Source organism: Anolis carolinensis, chromosome 3, assembly GCF_035594765.1.
Source record: "Anolis carolinensis isolate JA03-04 chromosome 3, rAnoCar3.1.pri, whole genome shotgun sequence".
Classification (NCBI taxonomy): Eukaryota; Metazoa; Chordata; class Lepidosauria; order Squamata; family Dactyloidae; genus Anolis; species Anolis carolinensis.
In genome coordinates this window covers 109,563,896-109,576,474 of record NC_085843.1, presented here as the reverse complement: position 1 = coordinate 109,576,474, position 12,579 = coordinate 109,563,896, and the positions used below count along the sequence as shown (strand labels likewise).

The 12,579-nt window shown below is 38.9% G+C and overlaps 1 protein-coding gene across 2 annotated transcripts in view; it reads right to left on the bottom strand.

Annotated features, from left to right (window-relative positions):
• Positions 1–3,443: 3,443 nt before the first annotated feature.
• slc9a7 (solute carrier family 9 member A7) overlaps positions 3,444–12,579 on the bottom strand; it is a 75,679-nt gene continuing 66,543 nt past the window's right edge. For both annotated transcript variants that reach the window (XM_062975335.1, XM_062975336.1), the window contains 3 exons: positions 11,068–11,150; positions 8,645–8,750; positions 3,444–5,360 (listed from right to left, as the gene is read on the bottom strand). In XM_062975335.1, the coding sequence (XP_062831405.1) occupies positions 5,118–5,360; positions 8,645–8,750; positions 11,068–11,150 (432 nt within the window). In that variant the 3' untranslated portion in view covers positions 3,444–5,117. The remainder of the gene's footprint in view (positions 5,361–8,644; positions 8,751–11,067; positions 11,151–12,579) is intronic.

Here is a 12,579-nt window from a genome sequence, read left to right as displayed (position 1 = left end):
TGCTGCTGATGAAAAGATTTTTTTATTGAACAATGGCCTGCCATTTCATAGGATACACAAGAGTGGTGTTTTGATTAGGACATCTTATATTACACTTAGAATGATTAGACACACTGTACATTTTACGGAAAGAAGGCTTCAACGGAGTACTTAGTTTGTGATCCCACATTTTCACTAGATTGTTCTCAAGAAATTGTTGAAATGGCAGCGACTTCTTGGTCTGAAATGATCTGAACCTCAGATCCAATTTTATATATTTTTTAAAAAGTATACGTGTCTTTCTTTCTCCCCTTATCTTTGCCTTTCTGCTTTTCTTACAAGTTTGCAAACAAGACAACAAATGGGTGTTATGAACGGATCAACAGGTGAAGACCACTGATGATCTGAAAGCAAGACATAGATTTTTGTTGCAAGATAACTGTTTTCAAAATAAAAGTCTGGGCTTTGACTACGCTGCCAAAACAGAATATTCTTCATGAAATCTATTTTTGACTTTTTAAAAAATTAAAGGAATTTTTGGTGCTAAGAATTCAGATGCTATAGGATCCATACCTGTACATAAATGCCACTAATATTGGCACAAGCAGCAGAGATAATGATTTATGTTTAAAATTATCATTAATGAACCATATCTTATATATACCTAGGGTAACTGGAACATACTGAATTCAGGAAGATGACTGTGCAAATCTCAGAGGAAAATATTGTGCCACTCCCCATCCTTTTATTCTAAGGGGGTTTGGTACATACGATTATCACCGTAAATGCAGGGGATACATTCCTCAACTTACTATGGAAAAACACACACAATCACCTAGAAAATTCATTCTCTCTTGGAATTTGCTAGGTCCTGTAAAGTCTCTTTGGTAACTAGCAGTGGAAGCATACCATAAAGTCATCTGGAGGACCTAGACAATTCCTAGAGGGGACATATTTTGTTTGATACATGTAGGTATCCACAGTTTCCAGTCCTGCGGGTACAAGGATTGTACTGTAATTTTCTTGGAAACTTGGAATTATAAAAACGAATATAGTAAATGTTATGTGCCTTTTTTAATAGACAAAATATTTTAATCTATTGGATGGAATCATATTGGGACACTGATGCAGGGATAACTATTTTATCGTAGCATAGAAATAGTTGCACTAGAAATTGTGATTTCTCACAAGTTGCAGAAGTGCAGTCTCTGACAAAATGAAACTGTTGCACAGTTGGACACATGGCTGTGAGATATAGTTTAACAACTCTGTTGTACATTTATGCATTTGTACATTTAATCAGGGCCAGCTAACACCCCCAAACAAAGGATTCCCCCAGGCAGTAGGCAGCCAAGCTCTGAAGCTGCAAGGCCAGTCAATGCTAATCAAGGTGGCCAATTGCAACATTGCAACATTCACACTTGCCTCAAGCAGCAAGAGCTCTTTCTCTCACCCTGGACATTCCACAGATATATAAACCTCACTTGTCTAGTTTTCAACAAACCTCACAACCTCAGAAGATGCCTGCCATAGATGTTGGTGAAATGTCAAGAGAGAATGCTTCTGGAACATGGCTATACAGCCCGGAAAACTCACAGCAAACCATATAGAATCTTGTCTGATAGGATGCATACTAAGTTGTTGCAGAACTCCTGCTTGGCCTTCTAAGGTAAAAAAAAGTAACATCCGCCATGTTTCTCAAATCGTTCCTGACACGAAAAAAAAATCTGCCACGTAACAGAGGGATGAATGTGTCCTTATACTTTATTCAGTTCTGTTTTATTCCAGAGTGGTGAAGTAAGGTGTGCAAAGCAGATTATTCAGCGCCAGTTGTCTGGAGCATACCAGATGAGGTGCAGCTTGACACATAATTGCATGTCAAGCTTTCCCCTTTATTCTCAACATATAGTACTCAAGAACTGCTAGTTGCCACTATTTTTAAAATCAAATATTACTGCCATGGTAAACATAAGTCAAAATATACAAGAGGTATTGGACACACAAACTGAGATAGCATTGAGTTGCTGCAGAAGGCCCATTCTGTTTATGAAAATCAACTTTGTTTTACAGATCTTCATCAGAAGCAAGTGCATCTAGGATCGCAACCCTGACTTGCATCGTGGGAATGACCTTCATGTATAATAGACAAGAAAGAAGTGTATTCCTGTAATTAAAAAACCATTTGGCAAGAGTGGATAAAGCAGTGCCTAGTCTAATGCTTAGAGAGCACCATGTTTGCCAGCTTCATACACATCTCACAAATCAGCATTCTGCAGTATTTTATAGCTCTTATATGTCACTGCATTTTTGAACATATTCTCAATGCGCTTATCTTTCAGCTTCATCATGAATAAGGAATTCCTTCTTAGTGTGCCCCAGCATTGGGGAGTCTGTCCCATTAAATAGGCAAATATACACATTATCACACTTTAGTGTAAACTACATTGCATAGTAAAAGCAATTAAGGGACAGGGATCTTCACGTGCACATTACAGTGGGGGGAGTTGAAACAAAATGGTCAGTATACAGTAGATGTCTCCCAGGATGCAGTGAGAAATCTAGGCTAATAATCTCCTACCTCTCTGCTGTACATGTTTCTTTGGTCAAATGTGTCAAATGAAAACTTAGGTCTGAACAAACCTCCGAAGATGCTTGCCACAGATGCAGGTGTGACATCAGGAGAGAATGCTAGTGCAACATGGCCATACAGCCCAAAAAACTCACAAGAACCCTGCGTAACTTTTATTTTTTGAGGATGGGGAGGATTTGGTTACTGTAGAGCAGTGGTTCTCAACCTGTGGGTCCCTGGATGTTTCGGCTATCAACTCCCAGAATTCCTAACAAATTGGCTGGGATTTCTGGGATTTGTAGGCCAAAACACCCACAGGTTGAGAACCACTGCTGTACAGCAAGCTGAAAGATACAAAAGGCTCTTGACCTGTGGGTCAAAGATTCCCCTCCACTGGTGTTCTGAATTGTAAACTCAAATACAATTAAATGTGCAATATCTTGCCATGTGCCTTTAAGTCAACCCTAACTTATTTAACTGTAACACAGTTGACTTTCAAGTAGTATGTCAACTTATGGGGATTCCATGAATGTTTTTTTTTTTACACCAGAAATGCTCAAAAGTTGTTTTTTTCCTGCCTTTTCCTGATATTGGTTGGCAATCTACAATCTTAGTATTATGTTTAGCTTCCAAAATCAGACAGGATCCAGTACCTTTACAATATTCAGGTAGTACTGTAACACCACACTAAGACTATCTTGGCAATTTCTTTCCAGATTTCTGCTATAGCCTTTTCCTGAGTACAGATCATAGCACCCAGTATTTCTTAGTAGTTTCCTTTCCAATTGTTAACCAGCTCTGACTCTGCTTAGCTTCCAAGCTCAGAAGCTATTCCAAGCTATTAAAAACCATTGTGAGCAATTTTGTCAACTGAACATTAAAAAGGGCAAACAAATTTAAAAAAGCAGAAGAGGAAACAATGAACTTTATTACATACATTGGTTCAAATTTTGTTTCTTCATCACAGACAGATTAAAATAAAGTTTAAAAATGGTGGCATGGAAGGAGGGAAAAGTATGAGAAAGAGCATATTTATTTTTCTAAGTACTTCCGTCATGTTCAAAATTACAGGGCAGTTGGTTTACAAAGAGTCAGACCATTACATTGTTTGTTAGCCTGCTTTTAGCAGCCAAAATTGTTGTTGAGGAAAGCTTTAGAGAGTTACCTGATTGCATCATGGAAGCCAGCCATTCACAATTAGGACTGCTTATGGCATATTTGTAAATAAGCATCCCTGATCACTAAGGCTTGAACCCCTCCAGAGAATGATGAACTACTCTCATCATCCTTCACCAACAAACAGGTTGATGAGTCTGGAAGAGTCTGACATATGAAGGGTCACCAATTCTCCAGCCCTGCTCCAGGCAAAATATTCCTTTTTCAGATTACAGAATGGTACTCTATTACAGAAAAGGCACCGCACCATTTTTAAACATCAGGTTCATAGTGCAATATTCCACTAACACACGCATACACACACACATACAGACTTATTAACAGAGTAAAAAAAAAACATAATTTTTTTTGTTCTGATACAAGCATCAGATTAAGCACTCCACTTATAGGTTATCACCTGGGGTTAAAGGTAACAGTATTAAGTCCAGACACACTGCAGGAACCTGAATCAGGTTCCCTCAATACTTCTTGTGCAACTTGTAAGTCTGCAACTACAATGCAATCATTCAACACTGTCTTCACAGTTGGAGGAGAGGACGGTCATTCTAAAATTGTGACAGGATGAGTGATCATTTCTCTCTGGTTCATCTGAAAGAGTTTAGCTACAAAACTCGTATGTAATAGGGGCATGAGGCAGAAAATGTAAATTTTGGACAGCACACAGATGGACTTTGTAATACAGTTACAAGACTTACAGATATTCTCAATAAATTGTCCAGAGGTTCTTCTTTCTTTCCCTTTTTAGACCACAATAATAAATTAACACAAAACATTACTAATATGGAGGATTTCTTGTTATATCCCTTGGAATTGCGTGGAGGTTTGTGTGTGTGTGTGTGGGGGGGGTTTCCCAATAACTTGCAGAAAAAATGTTTCTGATAATGTGATCACTGTACATAATGTCCTCTTTTGCATTGCATTTTTCAAGTATATGTCAAACATTACACTGATGTCTAACATCAACAACATAATTCCCCCCATGTTTCCAGGTTGAAAAGCTTATGGTGGTCCTGAATTCTGTTAGCCACTTCAGCTAATTACTCCAGCCACTAACTGTGATAAATATTCCTATACCTCTCATCGGCTGAATGGAGCAGCAGAATGAAAATGATTACAACATGCTGCTTTTAATTTCAAGTATGTAATTGTTTTAAAGTAAGCGCCTGGCCAATTATTTTTGCTTGATTGGCTTAGACACTGCCAGCATCTTGAAAATTTTAAAAATAAACACAGGGATATTGAGAGGAGGGGATTGCATTTCCAGATCTAATAAAACCACTTGTACAAGATACATTAAATTAACCCGTTGACCTCCTTCACTGACACTGGAGTCAGCAGACATCTTGGATACTTGGGCAGTGGGCCTATTGCTACGTTTTTATTAAACAGGTCGTCATGCATCCAGTGGAAATACTAGTCGAGTGCCTCTGCTCATCACCTCTGGTGCTTCTGTTCCCAGATCACGCTCCAAAGCCTCTTCTGAGTTGCTTTTGGTTTTCCGGCCATCAATGCTGGTAATAGCCGCATGGGAGCCAGAGGATCCATTAGCAGTTATTGTCGTGTCTCCGTATGTCAGCGACAGGTCACTGTCATTCAGGATAAAGTCAGAATCTTCCTCTCTAAGCTGCTCCTGGTTCTGAAAAGTGTTTAGGTTTTTTTTAAAAAGAGAGAACAAGGGTCTAATGTTTGTTTCTCTTACTCAAAGAGGGCTTACTTAAAGATAAACACAAACATGCCACAGAATGTCATACAGCTTAATGGTTGAAATCTGACACACAACTAGACCCTTTAAAACCCATTAACTTCAGCCTGGGAAAGGTTATACCTCCATGAAAAAGAATCACACTGACAAGCTGCAGGGAATAGTATGTGTATACTGGATACATGTGTACACACACAGAGTAGGAGATTCAATAGGATGCTGAGTGAGTTCCAGATTTTAGTCCGAAGCCTAAAGGAGCTATCCAAGGTGGCAAACCTTGTCTTGAAAATTAAGTTCAATGCACTGATCTTTAAAAGTTCAGACCAAAACCCAGTTGAGAGAGGGCATGCATGGGCAGAAGATACCACCTTCATTGTATCTTTCACTTACCTGGCATTCACAAGTCTAAACTGATCAGTGCTACCCAAAGCATATATTTCTATTGTTCAGAGCTTTTGCTAAGAGTAGTTTATGTGATCACACTTACTTCTAATGGCTATTCCAAAGTTTCTGTTAGTGAGATATAGAACATGGAAGGGTGAACATTTGCTGCATAGTTTGTTTACATGTTCCTTTTAACTGGTTCCAGGTAAAACTAAATCAAGGTGGCATGGGATTATTTATTTACAAAATTTATACTCCATTCTATAGCTGGATAGTTTATATGTGAATAATACAAAAAAGGACCTTCAAGTTTAGAATGTGAAATTTACATCCAATGTTGTATAATCTAAGGTGATTTAAAAATGCATGCACTTCTACTTAAACTACAGGCTGACCGACAAATTTGCTTAATAGGCAAACTGAAAAAAGCATCTAAGAGTGGGGGTAAAGTGGCTATTTTTAACACCCTTAACCCCACCAGACCCTCCTGGACTGCAAAAAAACATGAATTGCCTCTTCTAAAAGCTCTCATAACTGCCTATTCACCCTCTGAACACACCCTGTGACCCTACATCGATGTGCATTTTCAAAACCGTAAGTGGATTTCTGAATATTCCCACTTGATCCCCCCCCCCTCTTTTGGCAGCCTATGTGCTCCTGGAGGGTCTCAAGGAAGTGGCCCCCACTGACATTTCCCACCCCTGCCTGAAGTCAAAAGGACATATTCATACTTTAGATGGATCCTCAATAATCTGAAATATTGCTTTGGAAGAGGCCAAAAAAACAATCCATATCGCTCTCTGGGGACTTGAAAATCTTCCAAAAACAACCTTAAACACTGGCTTCTACAATTCCTTACATTCCTATAGATAAGGCCTCTTCAATCTATGTCAGTATTGCATTGAATAACACAGACACACACACAATGCCTGGAGAGACGCATTCCAGGGCATATAACGTAACACTGCAGGCACATGAATTTGAAACTTCTCTGTAATATTTGTCTATGTGTTTTAACAAATTGAGTTCTGGAATTTGACTAGGGATCTGCTTGGATGATGGAAAGCTTTGGGAGGAGGAATCTGCCAGCAGCCAAAGGACTGAGCAAAAAGCAGTTGCCATTTAAAGGTGAATCTAGGTTTCTGTGTGTGAATGCAACAGGATTTTTGGACACGTTTATGTGCTTTCATGTCACTTATTGAGTTATGGCAACCCATAAAACCCTTTGGATTTCCTTAAGTACACGGTTCCTTCTTCTGAAATGTAGACTACAACACTTGGTATTTGTTGGCAGTTGTCCACCCAAGGACTAACCTGGGCTGACTCTGCTTAGCTTCCAAGATAAGATGGGATCTGGTGATTTAGTAAATTAGGGAAAACCTGGATTTAAAAAAATCTGGGGGTTGCAGGGCATCTGGCATTGCTGGAGGGCAAATTTTGGGGGGATCTTACATCTCTAATTCTATAGATGAAGGCATTTTAGCAAGTGCTACCTGACTAGCTTGCATGGCAAAGAACTGCTGAAATTTCCTCTTCTATATAACCATTCAAGGTACAGGAACTATCTCAATTTTTCTATTTGGCAACTGTATTCACTCTCACAATTTTAGTGTTTTAACTGCAGTGACAATATCCTACGGCAGTGGTTCTCAACCTGTGGGTCCCCAGGTATTTTGGCCTACAAATCCCAGCCAGTTTACCAGCTGTTAAGATTTCTGGAAGTCCTAACTTCAAAGGCCTCAAAGGTTGGGAACCACTTGTCTATAAAGAAGTACCCTATTTGCCTATTTAGTTTTTTCAATATATTCTGTCCACTTTTTGAATATGCACATGTATGCTTGAACAAATCTCAGCAGAAGGGACCATATTTTTGGCTGGCTTTGGCCCAAACTGCTTGGCAAAGGTAGGCTTGGCAATTTGCAATGGGATGCAAAACTCTCGGAAACAAGAAAAATCCACCTCACTGCTTAGGAATGCTTTACTCAGTGCTTTCAAGACTGTCTAAAGCAGCAGCACGCATTCCTACTGCTTTCAAAAGCTTACAAATCCTTACAAGTGAGAGAGCTCCTTTCTTTCCGTTTTTCCTTCTCCATTGCTACAGAAGGCTGAAGGGAGGTGACTTCTTCTCTGGAGGTTTCTAAGCAGAGGCTGGATGGCCAACTGCTGGGAGTGCATTGACTGTGTTCCTACATAGCAGGGGGTTGGACTGGATGGCCCTTGCGGTCTCTTCCAACTCTAGGAGTCTATGATTCTTTGGTTTGAACAAGCCCTGATCACCAGAAGATGTATACCTATAGATACATTAATCCACCATCGCCTCTTGTCAAACAGATGTACAATGTATACTGCATTTTTAAAAGAAGTGGACTATATTTCCATCCCAATAAAAACACCTTTCCTCCCCCCAACCATTTCAACAGACATGTGGTGATATTAAAGAGAGTATAGCACAGTTCTTAATAAACAAAACACTATTTGTACTTTGTATGGGGCTAATATGCAGACTACTGGTATACTTCCTAAATCCACTGGTATACTTCCACATTCACTGCCACTGGGATATGGGAACTTCATCCCTGCCCTCTCCCACTATGTGGTGTCAAAATCCTATTCAAGAGGCTTCCTCAGCCCTCTGGAAATCATTTTGAAGATGCATAGGAAAGCAGGGGTAGCTGTTCTTATTTTCAACCAGACCCAATATTAGAGTATCTTGTCCATTTAAATGGTAGAAAATGATGTTATTTGCAATCCAACTGGAGTACTAGCCATTCTTAATTATTTCACACATTATTCGCGGCAAATAAGAGTTTAGCAGGCAACAAAAATATACTTACCTCATAAACCTGAGGAGTAGTTAAGCAACGTGCTATCAATCCACACCAACTAGGGAAGGTTGTAGTTAGTGGAGGACCACTGTGTGTGAGAATTGGCTTGAGGTAGCTTTAATGGATCATTAAGGGGGAAAAGGTTTCAAGGAGTGAATTTCGATTGTTTTAAAACTCCACAAAAGTTATATTGTTCATTATATTATGGATTTTGATCCAGTCTGTATCTCCGTATAATAAAAAGATGAAAATTATCCCAACATCTTCTCTATAGTGCCATCACAACATATACTAATGGACAACATGACATACATACTTATCATATACAACCTAATCCTATGAAGTAGGCCCTGATATATCATGCTACATGTATAGCTATGCCCTAAAGAAACATAAATGGACATCCATTTGCAGCTTTGCAACTACAGTAGAGTCTCACTTATCCAACACTCGCTTATCCATTGTTCTGGATTATCCAACGCATTTTTGTAGTCAATGCTTTCAATATATCGTGGTATTTTGGTGCTAAATTCATAAATACAGTAATTACTACATAGCATTACTGTGTATTGAACTACTTTTTCTGCCAAATTTATTGTCTAACATGATGTTTTGGTGCTTCATTTGTAAAATCATAACTTAATTTGATGTTTAATAGGCTTATCCTTAATCCCTCCTTATTATCCAACATATTCGCTCATCCAACATTCTGCCAGCCCGTTTATGTTGGATAAGTGAGACTCTACTGTACTTGAGAAGGCAAGGTACTTAACAAAATGAGGATAGGTAGGTGGTCACCTATAGTCATGGAGCCCCCAGTGGCGCAGTGGGTTAAACCCTTGTGCCAGCAGGATTGCAGGTTGACATATCAGCGGTTCGAATCCGGGGAGAGTGTGTGAGCTCCTTCTGTCAGCTTCAGCTCCCCATACAGGGACATGAGAAAAACCGCTCACAAGGGTGGTAAAATATCAAACATCCAGGCATCCCCTGGGCAACATCTTTGCAGACGGCCAAGTCTCTCACACCAGAAGTGACTTGCAGTTTCTCAAGTCACTCCTGACACGAAAAAACCCTACTCTCATTTTGTCATTAAAATACAAATATAGTACTGGTGCTTTGCAAAGGGCAGTTCTGTTTCTGTACTTTCGCACTGGAAAAATTACCCTATCTACTTGAATTTAATGGTGACCTTTTTTTAGCTAAATTACCTTATCAAAATTAAGGTTCACATTAGATTTGCGTTATATGATTAGTGCTGAGCCAAAGCAAAAGGGAAAGCTGCTTCAGGAGCATTTGGAGTTCCTATTTGAAGGATGCCATCTCTAATTTAATTAACAGACTCAATGATATGCAATCCTGGGATCTGTAGTTTGTTGAGGCATCGGCATTCTTTAGCAAAGAAGGCTAAGACCTTATAAAACAGTCCCCATGACTTCACAGCAATGAACCAAAGCAGGCAGCAACTGTAATGGCCAAATTACAAAGAGTGCACCTTCTGCTGCAGCACATTATATTAAGCAGCCAATCCCTTTTTTTTATTTCAGGGCTTTGAAAATTGAGGTGTGCATTGGATTGGATGGCGCAATAGACTCGCGTAAATACAATATTAATGAATTGGCATATGTCAATATTCATGTGGCTTGATCAGCCTGAATTTAGGAATGTAATGTACTATGTCATAGCATAGCAGGGGTTTTGCTGGAGTATGCATTTTAGGTCTTACAATACATATACAATTAAAAAAAATTAACACATAGGGCAAGGCACACATGTGACCAAGCTTTGATAAGTAGAGCATTAATTGAGCTGGAGACACAGACATGAGGAAATGAAGGACAGAACCTTAATCCCACTCCCCAAAAAAGTTGTGGTAGATTTGGCTTAAGGTTGCTATAAAGTGGAAAGATTTAAAGGCACGTATCATCAGCAAGAGGTGCCTATTTGAACACTTTTAGCGCCTTGCATAGCTAGGCAGAGAACCACAGGAGATGAGTCAGATGTTCCGATTTAGTTGCAATTTCATGTGACCGTGATCTTTAAAGTTTCTCTCATGAAGTATATACAGGTTATTAAAAATCTGAGATAGGATATTGAATAATCACTCATAGAAATGAGTCATGCACACAACAATGAGTTGTGGAAAGTCGTTAAAGATTAATTTCTGAGGCAATAACAGTCCAAATCAGAGAGTCTAACCAGTAAGATTTGCAATAAACAAATGTGATAGTAAGATCAAATAAAAAGAGATATGAAGGAACATTGATTGTAAAAGCTGGGATTTCTCAACCCCCCCCCCCCCCCCGAGGTTACATTGCCCATAATCTGTTGCAATGTTATATCTTGCCTGCTAATGAATGATACAATGGGAAATTTGTACCTTAACATGCTTTACTTACAATATAAGCTATGAAGTAACTACTAAAAAAGGATACTTGTGGTCAAAGCTATACCAAACCCTGAAGATCCAAACACTCTCCTCTTTTGTGCGGTTCCTTCTTTCAGTATCTAGACCATCCTGGAAAGTATCAAAAACAAATAATTAAATGAAACACAGATGTGAACAAATGTGCCACAGAGCCTCGGGCTTTACTTATTACACTATATTACCAAATTATGCAACAATCTGGTAATAACAGCAACTCCAAACTGAACACATTTCAGATGGTATTCCTCAATCTCATTTGGCAGAAAGCATTACATCAATGGCCAGGTGCACCTTTACAAAGGGAGAACATCTGTTTATCTGTTAACTATCATGCATGTCACTCAATGGAAGTGAGGAAGTGTTCCCACTTATAACAATTTGAGAAATGAGTATCGAAGCTAGTACTCTGCCTCCCATGCAATTCAGACATCTCTCTGCTGTTTTTCAATACAAAAAAAGAGGGAAACAAATTTACAATTCTGGTTGAGTAAGAAGATTATAGAACTGCAATATAATTGAACTCATTTCCCAAGATGGAACTGAGAAGAGGGAGTCTGTGAGTAACTGGAAGGAGATAAGAAGATTCAACTAGGAGGGTTGAGAGCAAAAGGACTCCTTAGGAGGCAGTCTCAACACAAGGCATCTTTACTTTGACACATGGAAACTGGGAATAATCACCTTACATTTAGTTTTCTGTCTTATGTTATAAAGCGAATCAGAAAGAAATACCCACAAAACAAGTTAATTTGGTCAGTTGCCTCATTTTCTGGGTCCCTGAAACATTCACAGTATGGAGGGAGAACAGCCTTTCACTCAGAATTTTCCAATTTCTCACAACTGAGGGTTTTTTTTTTCATCTTGGCTGAGCATCATTAGAAGTTGACATGACTGACTCCAACTAGTCTGTTTACTTAAGCAGCCCTGGATGTTTTGTCCAACTACTGGGTTATACAACCAAAAGGGCATTTTTCTATAAAATATATGGTAATAAAGGATTGTCTAATGAACTCAAATGTGGAAAGAAGGAAGGTCCTAATTGAGCCCCTTTGTCTCTTCCTGGCAGCCACGCTGTTTAGTTCCACATTTTTCTATTTATCTGCAATCATCATTGAAATATAGGCTCATAAGAGCTTATTCGAAACTGAATTTGGATCTCCACTTTTCCAGAGAGATTTCCCACCATCAGCCTAAAGCAGATTAAGTTTATACAAATAATCCATTCTGAAAGTTTACTGAATGTTTTAACAGAAACTCACATGGTTTGCCAAACGATTAAGCTAGTTTTTTGGACTTTCCTATTGAAGAGAGCCTTTTTGTAATATTTCTAAATGTATGTTTTGAAATGATGTCTGCTTCCATTTAATTTGAGCTGCAAACCTGTCATTTCATATGAGAAACAAGAATATGTAGTACATACATAAACTGATGAAGTTATTATATTATTGTTGTTGTTTATTGTGTTAACAAAGGCTTTCATAACTGGAATCACTGGGTTGCTGTGAGTTTTCCAGGCCACATG